Genomic DNA, 15,415 nt, shown 5'->3' on the forward strand with positions numbered 1-15,415 from the left:
GAGGTAGCATGTGTGAGGCGTCGGGGCGGTGCGGAGGGTGCGGGGAAGCGCCGGTGCGGCGCCGCGCTGCCCCCGTGTGCAGGTGGGAGCGGGACGTCGCGAGAGATCCGTCCCCCGGGGCCGTGCCCCGCTTCGGACGGGGATCGGTGACGGCTTCGTTCCCTGCAGCCACCCGCGGCCGTGCGTGAAGTGCGGGGATGGCCCCGCCGCCGTCGTCATCCGAATCGGGGATGCGTTCTGTCGGTAAGGGGACCGGGATGCTGGGGTGTGGGGACGGCGGGGCGTGGGGACGTCAATGCTTGGGGACTTTGGGTTCTGGGGAGATCAGGGCTCTGGGTTTTGGGGGCATCAGGCTTGGGGACGTGAGGCTCTGAGATGTGGTCTGAGGATATTGGGTTTGGTGACATCCAGGAATAGGGACGTCACATCTTGGGGACATTGAGGCGTGGAGATTGTGGATTCAGGTCCTGGGCACGCTGCAGCTTGGGGATGTGGTTTGGCAACATAGGGTTGGGAAACATCAGAGCTCTGGGATGGAGGGCATGGGGACAGCACAGATTGGAGACATTGGTCATCAGGACACAGAGACGTTGGGGCGCTGGGATATAGGGAACTCAGGGGTGTAGGGCTCAGAGATGTCAGGTCTGGGGACATTGGGTCTTGGTGACGTCCAAGAATGGGGACGTCACAGCTTGGGAACATCAGCACTTAGAGATAAGAGCTTGTGGACGTGGGGCTTGGGGACACTGGGTGTCAGAGATACCAAGGCCCAGGCACAGCAGTGCTTGGAGACAGGGGTGCTCAGGGCTGTTTGTCTGTCTGCAGCTCCTGTTTCCGTGAGTACTTCGTGCACAAGTTCCGTGCCATGCTGGGCAAGAACCGCGTCATCTTCCCAGGGGAGAAGGTACTGGGGACACGTGGGGTGGAGGGGATGTGATGCTAGGGGCACTGCACTGATGTCGCTGACTGTCCCTGCTGTCCCTGCAGGTTCTGCTGGCACTGTCAGGCGGGATGGCCTCCAGTGCCATGCTGCGACAGGTGCAGGAGGTGAGTGTAGGGGAATTGGGGGGCGTGGGGCACAACTTAGCCTGCTTACCCCATTGCTATGCCAGGGGCTGAGCCGTGAGACGGCCAAGCGGCTGCGCTTCGTGCCTGGCCTCATCTACATCGATGGTAAGGCATGTTCCCATCCCTGCTGCTCGTGCATCTCTCTGTGACCTGTCCCCATCCCTCGTGCTGTGGGGCTGTGATACCCCGGGGTGTGTTCCCGTGCTCCAGCTGCTGCCACTGTGCCCACAGAGGGAGCGGTGTGCGGGCAGAGCCTGCTGCAACGGGAGCAAACTCTGACCCGCATGGAGGCCTTGCTGCAGGAAACTGGCTTCCCCTACTACCTGGCCTCCCTGGAGCAGGTGGGGACAGGATGGGGCTGGGGAGCACGATGTGGGGAGATGTGTCTGCCTGCACACAGCTCCCTATCTGTCCACAGGCCTTGGAGCTGCCTGGCTCAATCCTACGGCGGGGCCCTGGTGGGGACAGTGAGCCAAGCCCTTCTTACAAGGTGGCTGTAGAGGGTTTCATCCAGCAGCAGCGGCAGGAGGAGGCCAGTGGGGATGGTGGCACTTCACCCACGGGGCTCAGCACCCAGAATGGTCCCACAGGGGACTCCCATGCCTGCCTGCCTGCAGCTGCCCGCACTGAGGAGCTGCTGCGGCTCTTTGATGCAGCAGAGACGCTGACAGCAAAGGAGGAGCTGCTGCAGATGCTGCGGTGAGGGACTCCTCCTGCCCAGCGAGCACATGGCATGGCCCTGTGGGTCTGAGCCATGTCACTGTGTCCCCAGGAACCACCTCCTCCTGCACACTGCCCGCACACAGGGGTACACCAAGGTGATGACAGGCGAGAGCTGCACCCGTGTGGCCATCAAGCTGCTCACCAATCTGGCACTGGGGCGCGGCGCCTTCCTCGCTGTGGACACAGTGAGTGCCATCCCTGCCTGGGAGCGGGACGGGACCCAAGCACTGCTCTGTGCCTAGGGTTATCCCCAGCTTGGTGGCAGTACCTCAGCAGACTCCTGCTTATCCGTAGGGCTTTGTGGACAGCCGACACGGTGACGTGACAGTGGTGCGCCCCATGAGGGACTACACAGCCAAGGAGATTGCATTCTACAACCACTTCTTTGGCGTCCCCACCATCATCACACCACCCCTTCACGCCAAGGTAGGGGTGCCCCCGTTTCCCCACTTCCAGCTAGACTGAGCTGTGAGCCCCTCTCCATCCTGCCCATCTCCATTCCCCCTGCAGCGCCGAGAGAAGACCAGCATCCACCGCCTGATGGAGAACTTCCTGCTGGGGTTGCAGGTGGATTTCCCCTCCACCATCAGCACCGTGTACCGGTAGAGCACCTCAGAGCGGGGTGGTTGGGGGCAGGCAGTGAGGTGCCGCTGCTCATCCCCTCTTTACATCTGCAGGACAGGTGAGAAGCTGAGCGTGGCTCCAGCAGAAGCAAACAGCGAACTGCAGCGCTGCCTGCTCTGCCTCTGCGCCCTGGACATTGCTGGGGGTGAGTGGCACTGGGGGGGATACACTGAGGTGACAACCTATGCCAAGTGTGACTGTTCCTCGGTTCTTGCAGAGGAGGAGCTGGCCTTAGAGCCCACGCTGGTGAAGGAGGAGACAGGGAACGGGTGAGCAGTAGGATGTCCTCCAGCATGGGGGACATGGAGACACCAGAGACAGCAGCAGGGACATTGTCACTGCTCCATCCCTTCTCCCTGCAGGGCTGAGAGCAGAGCTACCTTCATCCCACTGCTGTGCTACAGCTGCCGCCTCACGTTCAAGGAAATGGTGAGGATTTGAGGTGGCTCTCCAGGAACTGGGGACAGGGCTCTGTGACCCACTGTCCCCTCTCTTGCAGGGCCCCCCAGCCACGCTGCCGCCCTACGTGCGCACCGAAGCTCAGCGCAGGAACTGCAGGTAGGGGATGAGCTGGGGAGATCCCTTCCCTGCAGGCTGAGGGCATTGCAGCCAGCAGGGTCCCCTGGTCTGTTCCTCACAGGGCTCTGATGAAGCAGCAGATCCAGGAATTCCTGCTGGAGGATGAGGAGGAGGAACCTGGTGGGAGCTGACAGTGCAGGGCGCAGCTGTGGGGCACAGAGCCCTGTCATCATGGGGCAGGAGGGTTCTATAAGGGTGAGGGAATCTGGAGTCACTGGGCCACCTGTGGTGATACCTGGCATGCAGGCAGCTGCTTTCACACCAGATTCAAACGATCCAGTACCAGCAGGGGGTCAGGGAGACCCCCCTCCAAGTGCCCATCCAGGGGGTGCTGATACCCACAGGCATCACATCCCCACTCCCACCCCACCACTGGGGAAGCTGGGGTGGCCTCAGCTTTATTTTATTAGATATCTGTATAAATAAACCATTTGAATTTAAAAAAAAAAAAGTGTCTACAGTCCGGCTGGGGATGCCAGCCACCCCAGTGGGGGGCCACAGCACCGTGCACCCCCCGTTTTGGGGCTATGGGGGTATTGCTTTAGAGTTCAACCTGGTTGTGGAACGGGGCTGAGGGGTGCAGGGGGATGCTGGCTCATGCCCAACCCCAACAGCCAGGGGAATGTGGCGTCAACTGACACCCCCCACAGCTGGCCAGCCCCCCAGAGAAGGCACAACATGGTCTCTGCCGATTGGACGGCTTCAAAGCAAGGTGAGGATGAAATTGTCCCTCTAAAAGCACCGTCCCGTGCCCCCCAGCAGGATGCGACCCTGCAGGGCTGCTTAAGGCATTGGCGGTGATGTCCCCTTGCGAGGGGCTGGAGTCCCTTCCCCTTACTCCTTCTCCCTCGTCCACTTGATCATGGTCTCGGGTGAGCGGTAGAGGAAGATGAGCTTGGCGTAGAGCTCCTCCTCCAGCTCCAGCTCTCCTGTCTCCCGCACCAGGAAGATGTCCTGGCACAGCTTCAGGATGCGGTCCACGCAGGGCAGCTCCTCAAACATGATGGAGTGTGAGATCTCGCTGAAGAAGCCTCGCACAAACTTCCCAATCACCAGCACGATGGAGACATACAGCCCCATGATCCTGCAATGGGATGGGATGAAACCATCTTCGCTCCCCCCGTCACCACCCCCAGCTCCCTCCCTTGCCCCCTACGTACCCATAGCCGGCCAAAAAGCCCAGGCTGGGGGGGCTGACTTTGTCATTGAAGATGACCATGGGCAGGATGTTGCCGTCGCGTGCCGGAGCATCCTTCAGCCGCACCACCCACCACTCCAGGAAGCTGTCACTGCCCTGCCCTGAGCCTGAGCGCTCCCGTTTCAGCTGCACCTCGACATCCAGGTAGCTGTCCTCTCCGTCTGTGGGGTGGACAGGGGGGTCAGGGCGTGGCATGCAAGCCAAGACCCCCATCATGTGTACAACAGACAATGGGACCCACCTGGCAGCAGCTGCTTGACCGGGTTGGCTTCGGGGCCGTTGGGTGCCCGGATATATTTGGGGAAGAGCTTGGGCACTTGCCTGCAACAAAGCAGAGTGAAGCACCATCCCTGGGGGTGTCCCCTTTCCCTGAGCCCCCCCCACGGACACTCACACTGGGGCATCACGAGTGCCCTGCAGCAGCTGGGCCAGCTCCATGCGCTCAGGTGCTCCGGGCTGCAGGTCAGTGGTGTGCTTGTCGAAGGTGTGCTCCACCGTGCCGCCCTTCCCCAGGTCCCTGCAGGCACAGAGGTTTGCTGGGGGGGCACAGATAGGGCTGCCCCCTCCCCAGTAACCCCGCTGTTACCTCTGGAAGGTCCAGGTGAGGCGCAGGGTGATGTCAGAGGAACCATTCTGCAGCTCTCGCCGCATCTGCTCGCGGCTGGGAGGGCTGATGCTCCACAGCGAGCCCGAGCTGCCCTCAATGCGCGCCGTGACGATGTCCTCATAGCCGTACAGCGTGATGAACTGCATGGCCACCTGGGGATGGAATGGGGTGCTGAGCCGCTTGCCCCTCGGGGCGCCCACCGGGGACAGAGGAAGGGGTGTGCAGGGCTTTGGGGCTACCGGCTGCCTCTCGAATTCATTGGTCAGTGCTTCGTAGTCCTGCGGTGTGAAGGGCTGGATGGACTGCTGCTGGGCACTCATGGTGAACAGCGGCTGCGGGGATGCGATGCGGTCAGTGCGGGATCCTGGTGCCCAATGCAGAGCTTGCCCCCCATCCTCACCTCATACCCCCCCAGCTTGAGGGTGACGGTGACGTCGATGGGGTGGTTGACGACGCCCACCACTGAGCGCACCAGCGACATGAAGAGCAGTGGGAACCAGATGATGGCCACCAGGAAGAGGATGATGAGGCCACCCATGCCGTACTTGACGATCTTCTTCTTCTTCTGCCCTTTGGGCTGCGGGTATTTCTGCAGAGAGACAGCATGGGCTGCCTGGTAGAAACCATCTGGAGCCACCCCAATGGCAGTGGGCTCAGTGGGGCTGTACCTTCTCTGTCTCACGGCTGCACTTGATGATGAAGATGTTGGCGTAGATGTCTTCCACACACATCCAGTTGGACAGTGACAGCGTGGTGTCGGTCCAGACCCAGTCCATGACAGCACGCAGCTCCACCAGGAAGGGCACGAGGCGGAACCTGGGAGGCACGGGGAGATGGGGCTGGTACAGCTTCATCCACCCAAATGGGGCAACCTGTCCCCGTGCCACCCGCTGCCCCGTACCCCTGGAAGAGGAAGAGGTTGAGGTGGTTGTATTTCTTGGTGAGGAAGTTGCCCAGGATGCGGGTGGGGTAGCCGCAGCGGATCTGGTAGGCTGACAGCGAGAAGTAGATGCACTTGACAAAATACCACAGCTGGGCCACTGTGTTGAGGCTGAACAACCTGTGGGAGGGATGTGTCACTCCTCTGGCTGCCCGAGCCCCCATCCCGGGACACATAAAGGAATCATCCCATAGGCCACCCAAGGACCATATCTAAGCACATCCTTAGGGGTTGCTCAATGGGGACCGGTACCTTTCAGTGACGGCTGGCAGGATGAAGAACATCCAGAGATGGATGCTGAAGACCAGGATGACCTGGAAGATGAGCTTGCCCAGTACAGTCTTACGGAGGTAGAGTGCGCGGTCGATCACCATGGTGGTGAACTGGATGAGCAGCATGACCAGGAAGGCCTCTGGGACTTGGTCATCCGACAGTGAGGAGGTGATGTCGGCGGCTGCCGAGTGTTTCTGGGGATACCAAAGAGGTGAGGACACAGCCCCGCCTGACCTCATATTGGGATCCCACCATCTGGCACCCTGCAGAGCTCTCTGCTCACCCCAAAGGCCCAGAAACCGAAGATTATGATGATGAAGTCAACCACATCGGCCAGGAACATGAAGGCATAGACGTCGGTGGCTGCCCGGTACTGGGTGTGCAGGATGTCATGGAAGAACCCACGCACGGGCTGGTACATGTTCTGTGCCCTGGAGGGGACAGGGATGGGTGACAGGTGACTGGTGTGCTGCAAGCTGTAGTCCCTTCCCTAACCCAGACCGTGGGGCACTCACATGGTGACGAAGAAAAGCTTGACCCGGAGACCAAATGCCTTCAGCTTCTTCCGAGAGTGGCTCTGTTTTGTCTCCTCCTCTTCCTCTTCTTCCTCTTCCTCTCCCTCCTCCTCCTCCTCCCCATCCTCTGTGAGTGACAAGCAGCATGGTGACCACCAGGCTCCCTGCCAGACCTCATCTTGCCCAGTTCCAGGTACTCACCTTCCTCCACCACTGCTGCTGGCTCCTTGCCCCGCTGCCTCTTCCTCCTGAAGCGGAGATGTGTTGCTCCATCCCCACTCCCTTCCTTCTGCCCCCGGGCATTGCCCTCCGGCTCTGACCCCACAGCTGCACTCAGAGCTCGTGGCTCTGCTGGCACCGCTGGGGACACTGCTTCCTCCTGCCGCTCTTCCTCCTCCTCCTCATCCTCTGCCTGCTCCACCTCTGGCTTCTTCTTGGCAAAGGGATCCTCCTCGTGGTCCCACAGCCCATAGCACTGGGAAGGACAAAGGTCATGGGGGTACAATGGGGTACAATGGGGCTCTGGCCACCACCAGCCCTCACCCACGAAGCACCCCCCAGGGCTCACCAGCAGCAGCGAGCGGTGGAAGAAGAGTGCCAGGAGCTGGATGAGGTCGTATTTGACGTAGCGGTCGGTCTTCTCCAGCCCCAGGATGCGGGGTGGGAAGAAGGGCTTGCCCTCATTACGCACCAGCATGGCGTAGCCATTCCAAGGGAAGAAACCAAACTGGAAGAGGTATTTCACCACCACCATCACCTGCAGGGATACGGGCGTCAGTAGGTGGCAGCCAGAGCTGGGCGTCGTGTCTTTGTCCCCTTTGCCCACCTCAGTGAAGACGATGGCAGTCATCCAGAAGCGCTTGCTGGGCCGGGGGATGGAGAGCATGGCCCAGAGGAAGACAAGGATGGGCAGGAAGAGGGAGATGACGGAGGCGGTCACCATGTTGTTGAGGATGATGATGAAGTAGCAGAGCAGCTCGGAGTGGGCGGCCACGCAGTGGTAGATGGCCAGCAGCAGCTTCAGAAAGCGGTTGTGGGACTGGTAGAACTTCTCTGACTCCTCCAGCTCGGCAAAGTACAGCCTCCTGTGGGGTATGGAGGCTGAGCCTGCATCCCAGTCCCACTGCATCCCCATCACCACCATTGTCCACATCATCTCCATCCCATCCCTGTCATCACCACCGTCCCCAATGCCTTCATCTCCATCCCCATCACCCCCATCCCCACACCATACCTGCTCACCAGCAGCTCGCTGGCTGTCCGGCTCCGGTTCTGCGGCAGGGCCAGGAGCTCCCGAGATCCTGCCACATCCTCCCGTGACCCCCAGTTTGCCACCTGCTCCTGGCTACCTCTCTTCAGAAGGCACTCTGCTGCAGGGGGCTCAGTCCTTTGTTCACACTCAGCTCCATTGCGCCCACTGTGGACAGCACAGGTGAGCACCCTCCTCAGCAGTCCCCACAGTGGGTGGGTGGGCACCCGGGGGTGTATCTATGCACCTGCCTGGAAGCGATGCCATTTGGGGGCTCCTCTTGGGGCTCCTCAGGTGGCAGCAGGTAGAGCTCATCCAGCACCCCGCGGTGCACATCTTCACCCTACAGCACACATAGGGTCAGCACCATCACAGCGCTGTGGTCCCAAGTGCCACCATCCCCCTCCCCAGGTGTCACCTTGGCCAGGCGCTGCGTCAGGACGTATCTCTCGAGCTGCAGCACGGTGGACATGTCGGTGTGCTCCTGCGTGCAGGCATCCAGCCACTGGGTGAGGCCATCCACCATGGCCTGGCACAGCACCCACAGGAAGCGCAGGGTGTTCAGCGCCCGCTGCAGCACATTGCTCCGCTCTGCTGGGTGAGGAGAGAGGGGCTCGTGGCTCTGCACCCACCCAGGGTACCTCCTGCTATGGCCGGTGGGGTCCTGCTGCCCACCTACCAGATCCTTCTTCCTCCTCCTCTTCCTCTTCCTGGCCTTCAGCCTCTTCGGGCGCCTCTAATGCCTCCTGCCTCGCACTGCTGTCTCCTGCAAGGCAGGCAGCAAGTCAAACCCTCCCCATGACGGGACAAGATATCACTTTCAGACCCCCTCTGTGGCTTTTCTGCCCACCACCCAGACTCCTCCCCCCTTAAAGATTCAAGGATGGACACAGCTTGCGCCCAGCCCTATATCTGCCATCAGAGAATACACACGCACACTGGGAACCCCATGGAGACGATGCCCCATTATAAGACCTCAAATGGGACAGGATAACTTCCTCCCCCCACCAGGCACCCCCAGCCCTATTTTAGGGTTCGGTAGCCCCATTTGGGGGTCTGGTAGCCCCATTTTGGGATGAGCCAGCCCCACCTGCAGTGAGCTCATCGCCCAGTGGCTCCTGCTGCTCACGCTCCTGCTGCCTCAGCGCTGTCCTGGTGTTGGTCATCCAGGCCTGGTAGGCGAGCTGCATTGGGGAGGGGGCTGTCAGCACCCAGCAGCACGGCTGGCACCACCCAACTCCCACCAGGCTCACCTGGAAGGCACTCTGTCTGCCTGGCCGTGGCTCCTCGGGCACTGCTGCCTCCTCCTCTTCCTCACTGTCTGACTCAAAGAGGAAGTACTCCCCAGAATGCAGCACTGTCAGGGTGACAGAGGGTGTCACAGCACAGTGTGACACAGGGTGACACGGCACAGCTGGTGCCCAAGCTGTCCCCATTGCCATTTTGCCCGTGCTCAGTGCCAAAGACACCCACAGGGACCCCATTGGGGACCTCAGTGCCAAACAGTTCGATGTCCTCAGAGTGGTATCCCTCCAGCACCGAGTCCTGCAGGCACCCCGACTGCACGCCCCGTTAGTGCACACAAGCAGAGAACGCCCTGGTTAATGCCAAGAGCGGGGACAGGAGGCATGCGGGGCATCACCTCGCCAAAAGCACCGTCACCGTCGCTCCCCTCGGTGGCACCGCGTGCCGCCCGCGCCCCCAGCGGGGCAATACCTGCGGCGTGGTCTAACCATGGCCGCCACCACCGCTCCCTCTGCCGGGCAGGGTCCGCCGGGCTGCTGGGCGCTGTGGAATGGCAGTGGGGACTGAGCGTGGCCATAATGAGGGCACCCACCCCAGGGAACGGGGTGGGGATGTTCTGCGGGGAGGGGGGTTGGGGGGTTTGACCGCTGTGCGCTCTGCTGGGCTGCACCGGTCCTTGCACAGCAAGGATGTTGGGGGTAAGAGTTGGTGATGGGTTGAGGTCACCATTCCGGTGACAAAAGGGGGCTTGGAGGGGCTGGGGACCCCCCCACCGGCTCTCACCTGCCCTGGCCCCATCCTGCCCCTCACCACCGGGCAGCCGCTCCTGGTGGTACTTCTCCTGCTTGGCACGGATCCGTTCCATCCTGTGGGATGCGGCACAGGATGCTCCAGAGCTCCCCAACCCCCCAGTACTCCATCACCATGCTGGGTACCCTCCATCCCCCTGGGCCCATCCTGCGCCTCAGAGTGCCCCAACAGCTCTAGGGGGCCTGGGAGTTGCCCCAAGTACCCTTCCCTTCTCCCCCAAAACCCACTCACTGCCGTTTGAGTTGAGCCAGCGACTTCTTCTCAGCCTGCCGGTGGGAGCGCATGCTCTTCATGAGGCTGGCTCTGAACAGCGCAACGCCCCTGCAGCAATGGAGGCAGTGGGTGGTGGGTTTCCTCACCCAGCCCCCCTCAGGGACCCCGCAGACACCCCCTGCCCCACCTGGAAGCCTGCAGGGCGGAAGCTTGGAGGTCCAGCATGACGTGCAAGAAGTAGTAGCTGAGGAAGACACGGCGCTGGAGCAGGAGGAAGAAGAAGCAGATGCTGTCCCAGATGATGCCAGCCTCCTCCACTGGCAGCGAGCAGTCCTGGTCCTTGCCCATCTCCTTGGCTGACAGGCAGAGGGGTGGAGGAGCAGGTGAAGCAGCACCCCAAAATGTCCCCCATCACTCCCAGCCCACCCTGTGCCAGTGCTCACGGTCGTAGTAGCCCTTGACGGTGCAGACCAGGCTGAAGAGTTGGATCACCCAGCAGAAGTTGCTCTGCATCTGCTGCACGAAGACGCAGGAGAGGAGCTGTGGGCAGAGCGCAGGGTTGGTCTCTCTGCACCCACCTCGTTGACCTGAGGAGCAGCCCCGGGAATGGTGCCCTCACCGACAGCATGTTTTTGGAGATGATGACGGTGATGTTGTAGAGGATGAGGCAGTCCCAGAGCACGAGGCGTGCCCGTGCTGGCTTGCGCAGCATGGCAGTGCCGAAGAGCAGGAGGTAGAAGCAGGCAAGCAGGTAGCCGAGGCCAAAGAGGCTGATGCGGGTGGCCCCGGTGATGAAGACCACCACCAGGACAAACCAGAAGAGGTAGCGGAAGACCACCACCTTTGCCATGTCCAAGTACGACCTGCAGAATGGGGTGCTCAGAGCAAGGTTCCCATCCCCTCCCAGCACCTGCACCCAGCTCCATCTGGGGTTGGGGTGCAGCAAAGTGCTACACCTCCACAACCGAACCAGCCAGTCCCTATCTAGGGGTTCCAGTTCCCTCAGTGACCTGGTGCTCATCTTGGGGTACAAAGTGTTTGTCCCAGTTCATGGGTATCCCAACGTTCAGTGGGTTCCTGCACCATCACTGCATCTCCCCAAAAGCTCGCACCACAACCTCAGGGCACTCCGGACCCATCTGCAGGGGTACCACCTTGGTGGTAGGAGGTCATATCCCAACCTATGGGAGGGTCTCCCTGGCCCTATGCTGCTGCAACCCCACCCTGGGGGACCCCATCCCAATCCTTGGGGACCACATCCCAGCACGTCTCACTGTCTGTAGATCTCACCCCTCTCTCCATACCCCCTGCAGTGGGTACCCACCGGCAGTGGATGAAGTTGGGGGTGGGATTGTGGGGCTCTCGCTCCAGGTCCAGCCGGTCCGCATTGTCACCTGCAGCCCGCAGCCACTCCTCGGTGCGTTCGGCCACAAACACCCTCCACTGCTGGGCCGCACACAGCAGCAGCACAAAGTCATCTGCAGGCACATGGCTCAGCCATTGGGGGCGGGGCTTCGGAGAGCCACGCCCCCTTTCATGAAACTAGGCGTGGCCAAACAGGGGGCGGGGCTTCCCACACCCTGGGTATTGTATTCAATGAGTGGTTCCCACGGGGGTGTGGCCATTCATAGCCCCTCCCTCTCAGTGGAGTGTGGCTTCAACCAAGCTCCTCCCCAAAGCCATATGGCCACTCATGTGCCCCCTCCTCCCTAAAGGGGTGGGGGTATTTCTCCCATTCTTATCCCAAATGAGTGTGGCACCTCCCAAGCCCCGCCCCAATGAACGACCCCTCCCACCTTTGGGGATTGTGGCCATGCAGATCCCACCCCTCTCCCCGCCCATCCCGGGGGCACTCACTGATGAGGTTGGTGGATTTGGGGGCCACAAAGAAATCAGGCAGGTAGAGCCATTTGATGAGCGCCGAGTTCATGGGGAGGGACTGGCTCCAGCGCCACGGGTAATCTGGGGAGGGGGGACAGCAGCACGCTCTATCTTGGCCCCCCAACATCCCCCAGCCCATTCCCTATGCCTCTTACCCATGCAGAGAGCAGGCGGCATGCCGACACACAGCAGGTACTGGTAGAGGAGGAAGACCACGAGGAAGAGGCAATACTTGGGCCAGAGGCGTGCGATGGCCGCCCGCCGGCGCCGCGTCAGGATGACGACCAGCCAGCAGCCGTGCAGGATCACCATGAAGTTCATCCGCTGCCCGATCACGTTCACCGTCATCAGGAAGCAGATCTGGATTTGGGGTGGTTCAGGAGCTCAGCTCCACACGTACCAGGTGCCCCACGTTGCCCTGTAGCACCCGCTGCCCACCTCCAAGCCAAATTTGTAGTAGAAGTAGTTGAGGAAGTACTTGACACAGTTGACCAAGCCGTGGTCCAGCTGCTCACGGGACACGTCCTCAAAGATGGTCTCAGTGATGGGGACCAGCAGCTGGTGCTGCTTACGGTAATACTCCTGGCGCCGATACACCACCGCCTCCAGCACCAGCAGCAGCAGCACCAGGAGGTGGTTCTGGGGGGAGCGAGGGGTGCTCAGCTCCACTGTGCTCAGGGTGCAGAGCATCCCACCCCATTCCTGCCCGCACCCCCCGCCCACCTGGATGTAGCCCAGGTTGGGGAAGCCCTTGCGGATGCCGAACCAGTTGGCGGGGTCCACGGGGCCACGGTACAGCGTGGAGCTGCCCATCTCCTCCGGGCTCAGGTTGGTGCTGTTAAGCAGAGGCTGCCAGGGGACACGGTGTCAGCACCCGCAGCCATTGGAACCCACCAGCATCCCCATCCCTGCCCTGGCACCTGGGTGCAGTTGCTGGAGTACTCGCTGGGGTCAACGATCTTGAGCTGGTAGAGCATCTTGCAGACGATGATGATGCAGGTCCAGATGGTGGAGAGGCACGAGGCCATGTGGCGGAAGCGGCAGTAAGGCATGGCGAAAGCCCACAGCAGCACCAGCAAGAAATTCATCAGTGATACCTGGGGGCAATGACAGTGTCAGCACTGTGGGACACCCCCTAGGACCCCCAAGCCCTGTGCCATACCTCCTGCAGAGCCACCCAGACGGTGTAGAGGGCCACCAGCTTGAGGATATGCAGCTCCAGCAGGCGCCCCACGAAGACCTGCCCACGGGTCAGCGTGTCCGAGAAGGTCCAGCCCAGCACGATGAGGCGCTCCAGCACCAGCCCCCACTTGCTGGGTGCTGTGAGGACACAGACTATCGTGGGTTCGGAGGATACTCCAACCCTGCCCCCACCTTCCAGGCTTGGGGAACACTTTAATCCACCCCTGTACTCTCCCAGGCTCAGGACACCCCAACACATCTCTAATCTTCCATCCCTTTCTTGGCCTGAAGGACACCCCAGTCCATCCCTGTATCCTCCTCTCCCAGGTTTGGAGGACACTGACTCAGTCCTGTATTCTCCTGGCCCCTTCTTGGCTTGGAGGACACTCCCATCCATTCCTGTATCCTCCAAATATCAGAGGACATCCCAACTCATCCCCGTATCCTTCTGTCCCCGTCTTGGTTTTGGAGAACACTCCAATCCATCCCCATACCCTCCAGACTTCAGAGAACACCCCAACCCATCCTACATCCTCCTGGCTCCTCCATGGCTCAGGAGACAACCCAATCCATCCCTGCATTCTCCAAGGCACAAAGGACACCCCAACCCATCCCTTATCGATTCCTCAGCTTGGAGAACGTCCCATCCCATCCCCAACCCCAAGGACATCTCACCCCTGACAGTACCCTGCGAGGCAGTGTCAGATTCTCCCCCCTCAGTTCTGGCACTCTCAGCAACGACCGCATCCCGCAGCAGCCGGCTGCCGTGCAGCTCCTCGGGCCGGGGGATGTGGCAGGGCTGCAGCCCAGCAGCAGGGATGTGCTCCAGATCAGTGATGTGCATGAAGGGCCGGTGGAAGTAATGAAGCTGAAGGATGCAGGCCAGTAGAAAGAAGCCTGGGATGAGGGTGCTGGAGAAGAGCTCGGAGACGCTGAACTGCTCCAGACCCAGGTCACCCAACCTGGAAGGGAGGGGATGTTGTGGTCAGCATGGGGCCACCTCCATCCTCTTTGCCATGCACGGGTGTCCTCAGCAAGGCAAATCTTCTGTGCCTCAGTTTCCCGATGTGCAACACATCTCCCAGCCATGCCCTGGTGCCACTGCACCGGTGGAGACACCACGGCGGGATGGGGACACCACAGCGGGATGGGGACATCACGGCGGGATGGGGACACCACGGCGGGATGGGGACACCACAGCGGGATGGGGACACTCACTGCTCGTTGGTGAGACCCGTCAGATTCCTCCAGTACATGGGGAAGTCCTCAAACTGGAAGGTGTAGACGGCGATGAGCACCAGCATGGTGTAAGCCACCACCAGCCACCAGAAGCCCTTCAGCACTTTGCGCCATAGGGTGTAGTACACCTACAGGGATGGGGACATCAGTGTGTTGCCACTGGGTGCACACACCGTTTGGGGCCAGCACCTCCATCCCCCGTACCTGGAAGAGGGTGAGGCAGAGGAGGAAGAGGAACATGTAGACAATCTTGTAGACCACGAGGCGCCCGGCAAAGCTGACCACGATGAACATACCGGCGCACACACAGATCCAATACTTGGCATAGAAATCCCGCACCAGAGCCCCCAGTGCCTTCAGCACATCCCGCTGTCGGCCAGGTTCTGCAAGGCATGGCACTGCTGGCACCGTGGGTCGCACAGGGACAGACCCAGCGTCACCGAGGGACCTCACCTGTATCCGAAACGGTCACCTCCAGCAGCGGGGTGGCCGGGCACGTCCTCGTTAGCAGCTTCTCCTTAACGAACTGCCGCACCAGCAGCCAGAAGGTGAGGGTGAGCAGGAGCTGCAGGAACAGGTGGTGAGCAGAGCTGGTGGGCACCACAGGGATAGGGATGGGGATGGTGCAGGGGGTACCTTGGCCCCCAGGTCCAGGCAGGGGTACTTGGGGCGCACGAGCCCCAGCTGCTCCAGGCTCATGAGGCCAACACGAGTGGGCAGCTCGGGGCCCAGGTCCATGCCCCAGACATACTGTAGGCTGCAGAGAGCAATGCCATAAAGCAGCAGGAAGGGTGAGCAGAGCATGGCGAAGTGGTGCCGGCTGCGCACAATCCAGATGAGGCAGGACCAGAGCAGCAGCACGAAGGTCAGCCAGCTGTGGTAGGTGATGCTCCACACCTGTGGGACAGAAAAACTCAGCTTCTCCCCTTTTTCAGGCTCACAACTTCGAGAAAAATTCTTGGGGGCCACGATGGGTGCCCGCCTTACCATCATGGCAATGAGGGCACAGACGTAGCTCTGGTTCATGATGACGTGCCACAGTGTCTGCAGGGGCAGCCGCTCTGCCGGA

At 61.0% G+C, this 15,415-nt stretch overlaps 2 protein-coding genes across 5 annotated transcripts; one reads left to right on the forward strand and one right to left on the reverse strand.

The window, feature by feature from the left end:
• Window positions 1-6: 6 nt before the first annotated feature.
• CTU2 (cytosolic thiouridylase subunit 2) lies at window positions 7-3,329 on the forward strand. The gene is made up of 15 exons (XM_010718190.3): window positions 7-82; window positions 169-243; window positions 826-904; window positions 988-1,047; window positions 1,113-1,173; window positions 1,300-1,409; window positions 1,487-1,767; window positions 1,841-1,976; window positions 2,086-2,217; window positions 2,302-2,393; window positions 2,469-2,560; window positions 2,633-2,684; window positions 2,778-2,844; window positions 2,915-2,973; window positions 3,056-3,329. The coding sequence occupies exons 1-15, from the start codon at window positions 9-11 to the stop codon at window positions 3,123-3,125; spliced, it is 1,440 nt and encodes a 479-aa protein (XP_010716492.1). The 5' UTR covers window positions 7-8; the 3' UTR covers window positions 3,126-3,329.
• A 52-nt stretch (window positions 3,330-3,381) lies between these two features.
• PIEZO1 (piezo type mechanosensitive ion channel component 1) lies at window positions 3,382-15,409 on the reverse strand. Of its 4 annotated transcripts, none has more exons than XM_010718188.2 (40): window positions 15,334-15,409; window positions 14,983-15,243; window positions 14,800-14,911; window positions 14,551-14,729; window positions 14,326-14,474; window positions 13,795-14,069; window positions 13,088-13,245; window positions 12,846-13,022; window positions 12,649-12,774; window positions 12,364-12,564; window positions 12,081-12,285; window positions 11,902-12,006; window positions 11,369-11,522; window positions 10,664-10,907; window positions 10,488-10,584; window positions 10,232-10,400; window positions 10,063-10,152; window positions 9,805-9,887; window positions 9,493-9,564; window positions 9,030-9,133; window positions 8,867-8,960; window positions 8,456-8,542; window positions 8,195-8,370; window positions 8,028-8,119; window positions 7,762-7,944; window positions 7,354-7,612; window positions 7,096-7,284; window positions 6,729-7,002; window positions 6,528-6,654; window positions 6,296-6,443; window positions 5,992-6,206; window positions 5,701-5,859; window positions 5,468-5,615; window positions 5,200-5,388; window positions 5,039-5,131; window positions 4,779-4,951; window positions 4,587-4,709; window positions 4,434-4,513; window positions 4,155-4,353; window positions 3,382-4,078 (listed from the first exon to the last, which is right to left on the reverse strand). In XM_010718188.2, the coding sequence occupies exons 1-40, from the start codon at window positions 15,370-15,372 to the stop codon at window positions 3,829-3,831; spliced, it is 6,258 nt and encodes a 2,085-aa protein (XP_010716490.1). In that variant the 5' UTR covers window positions 15,373-15,409; the 3' UTR covers window positions 3,382-3,828. The 4 variants fall into 4 exon arrangements, with proteins under 4 accessions (XP_010716490.1, XP_010716489.1, XP_019475410.1 ...); XM_010718187.2 differs by having other exon boundaries at window positions 8,195-8,367; window positions 13,783-14,069; XM_019619865.1 differs by having other exon boundaries at window positions 13,783-14,069.
• Window positions 15,410-15,415: the final 6 nt, after the last annotated feature.

Source organism: Meleagris gallopavo, chromosome 13 (assembly GCF_000146605.3).
Source record: "Meleagris gallopavo isolate NT-WF06-2002-E0010 breed Aviagen turkey brand Nicholas breeding stock chromosome 13, Turkey_5.1, whole genome shotgun sequence".
In the NCBI taxonomy this organism is placed as follows: domain Eukaryota; kingdom Metazoa; phylum Chordata; class Aves; order Galliformes; family Phasianidae; genus Meleagris; species Meleagris gallopavo.

Bases quoted from the DNA above. Each gene is read 5' to 3' on its own strand.
- CTU2 (XM_010718190.3), top strand. From the start codon at position 9: ATGTGTGAGGCGTCGGGGCGGTGCGGAGGGTGCGGGGAAGCGCCGGTG. The intron at 83-168 runs GTGGGAGCGGGA...CGTTCCCTGCAG, and splicing joins CGCGCTGCCCCCGTGTGCAG to CCACCCGCGGCCGTGCGTGA. The intron at 905-987 runs GTACTGGGGACA...CTGTCCCTGCAG, and splicing joins TCATCTTCCCAGGGGAGAAG to GTTCTGCTGGCACTGTCAGG.
- PIEZO1 (XM_019619865.1), bottom strand. From the start codon at position 15,372: ATGAACCAGAGCTACGTCTGTGCCCTCATTGCCATGATG. The intron at 7,945-8,027 runs GCAGGTGCATAG...TGCTGTCCACAG, and splicing joins CCAAATGGCATCGCTTCCAG to TGGGCGCAATGGAGCTGAGT. The intron at 5,389-5,467 runs GTACAGCCCCAC...GTCTCTCTGCAG, and splicing joins GCAGCCGTGAGACAGAGAAG to AAATACCCGCAGCCCAAAGG.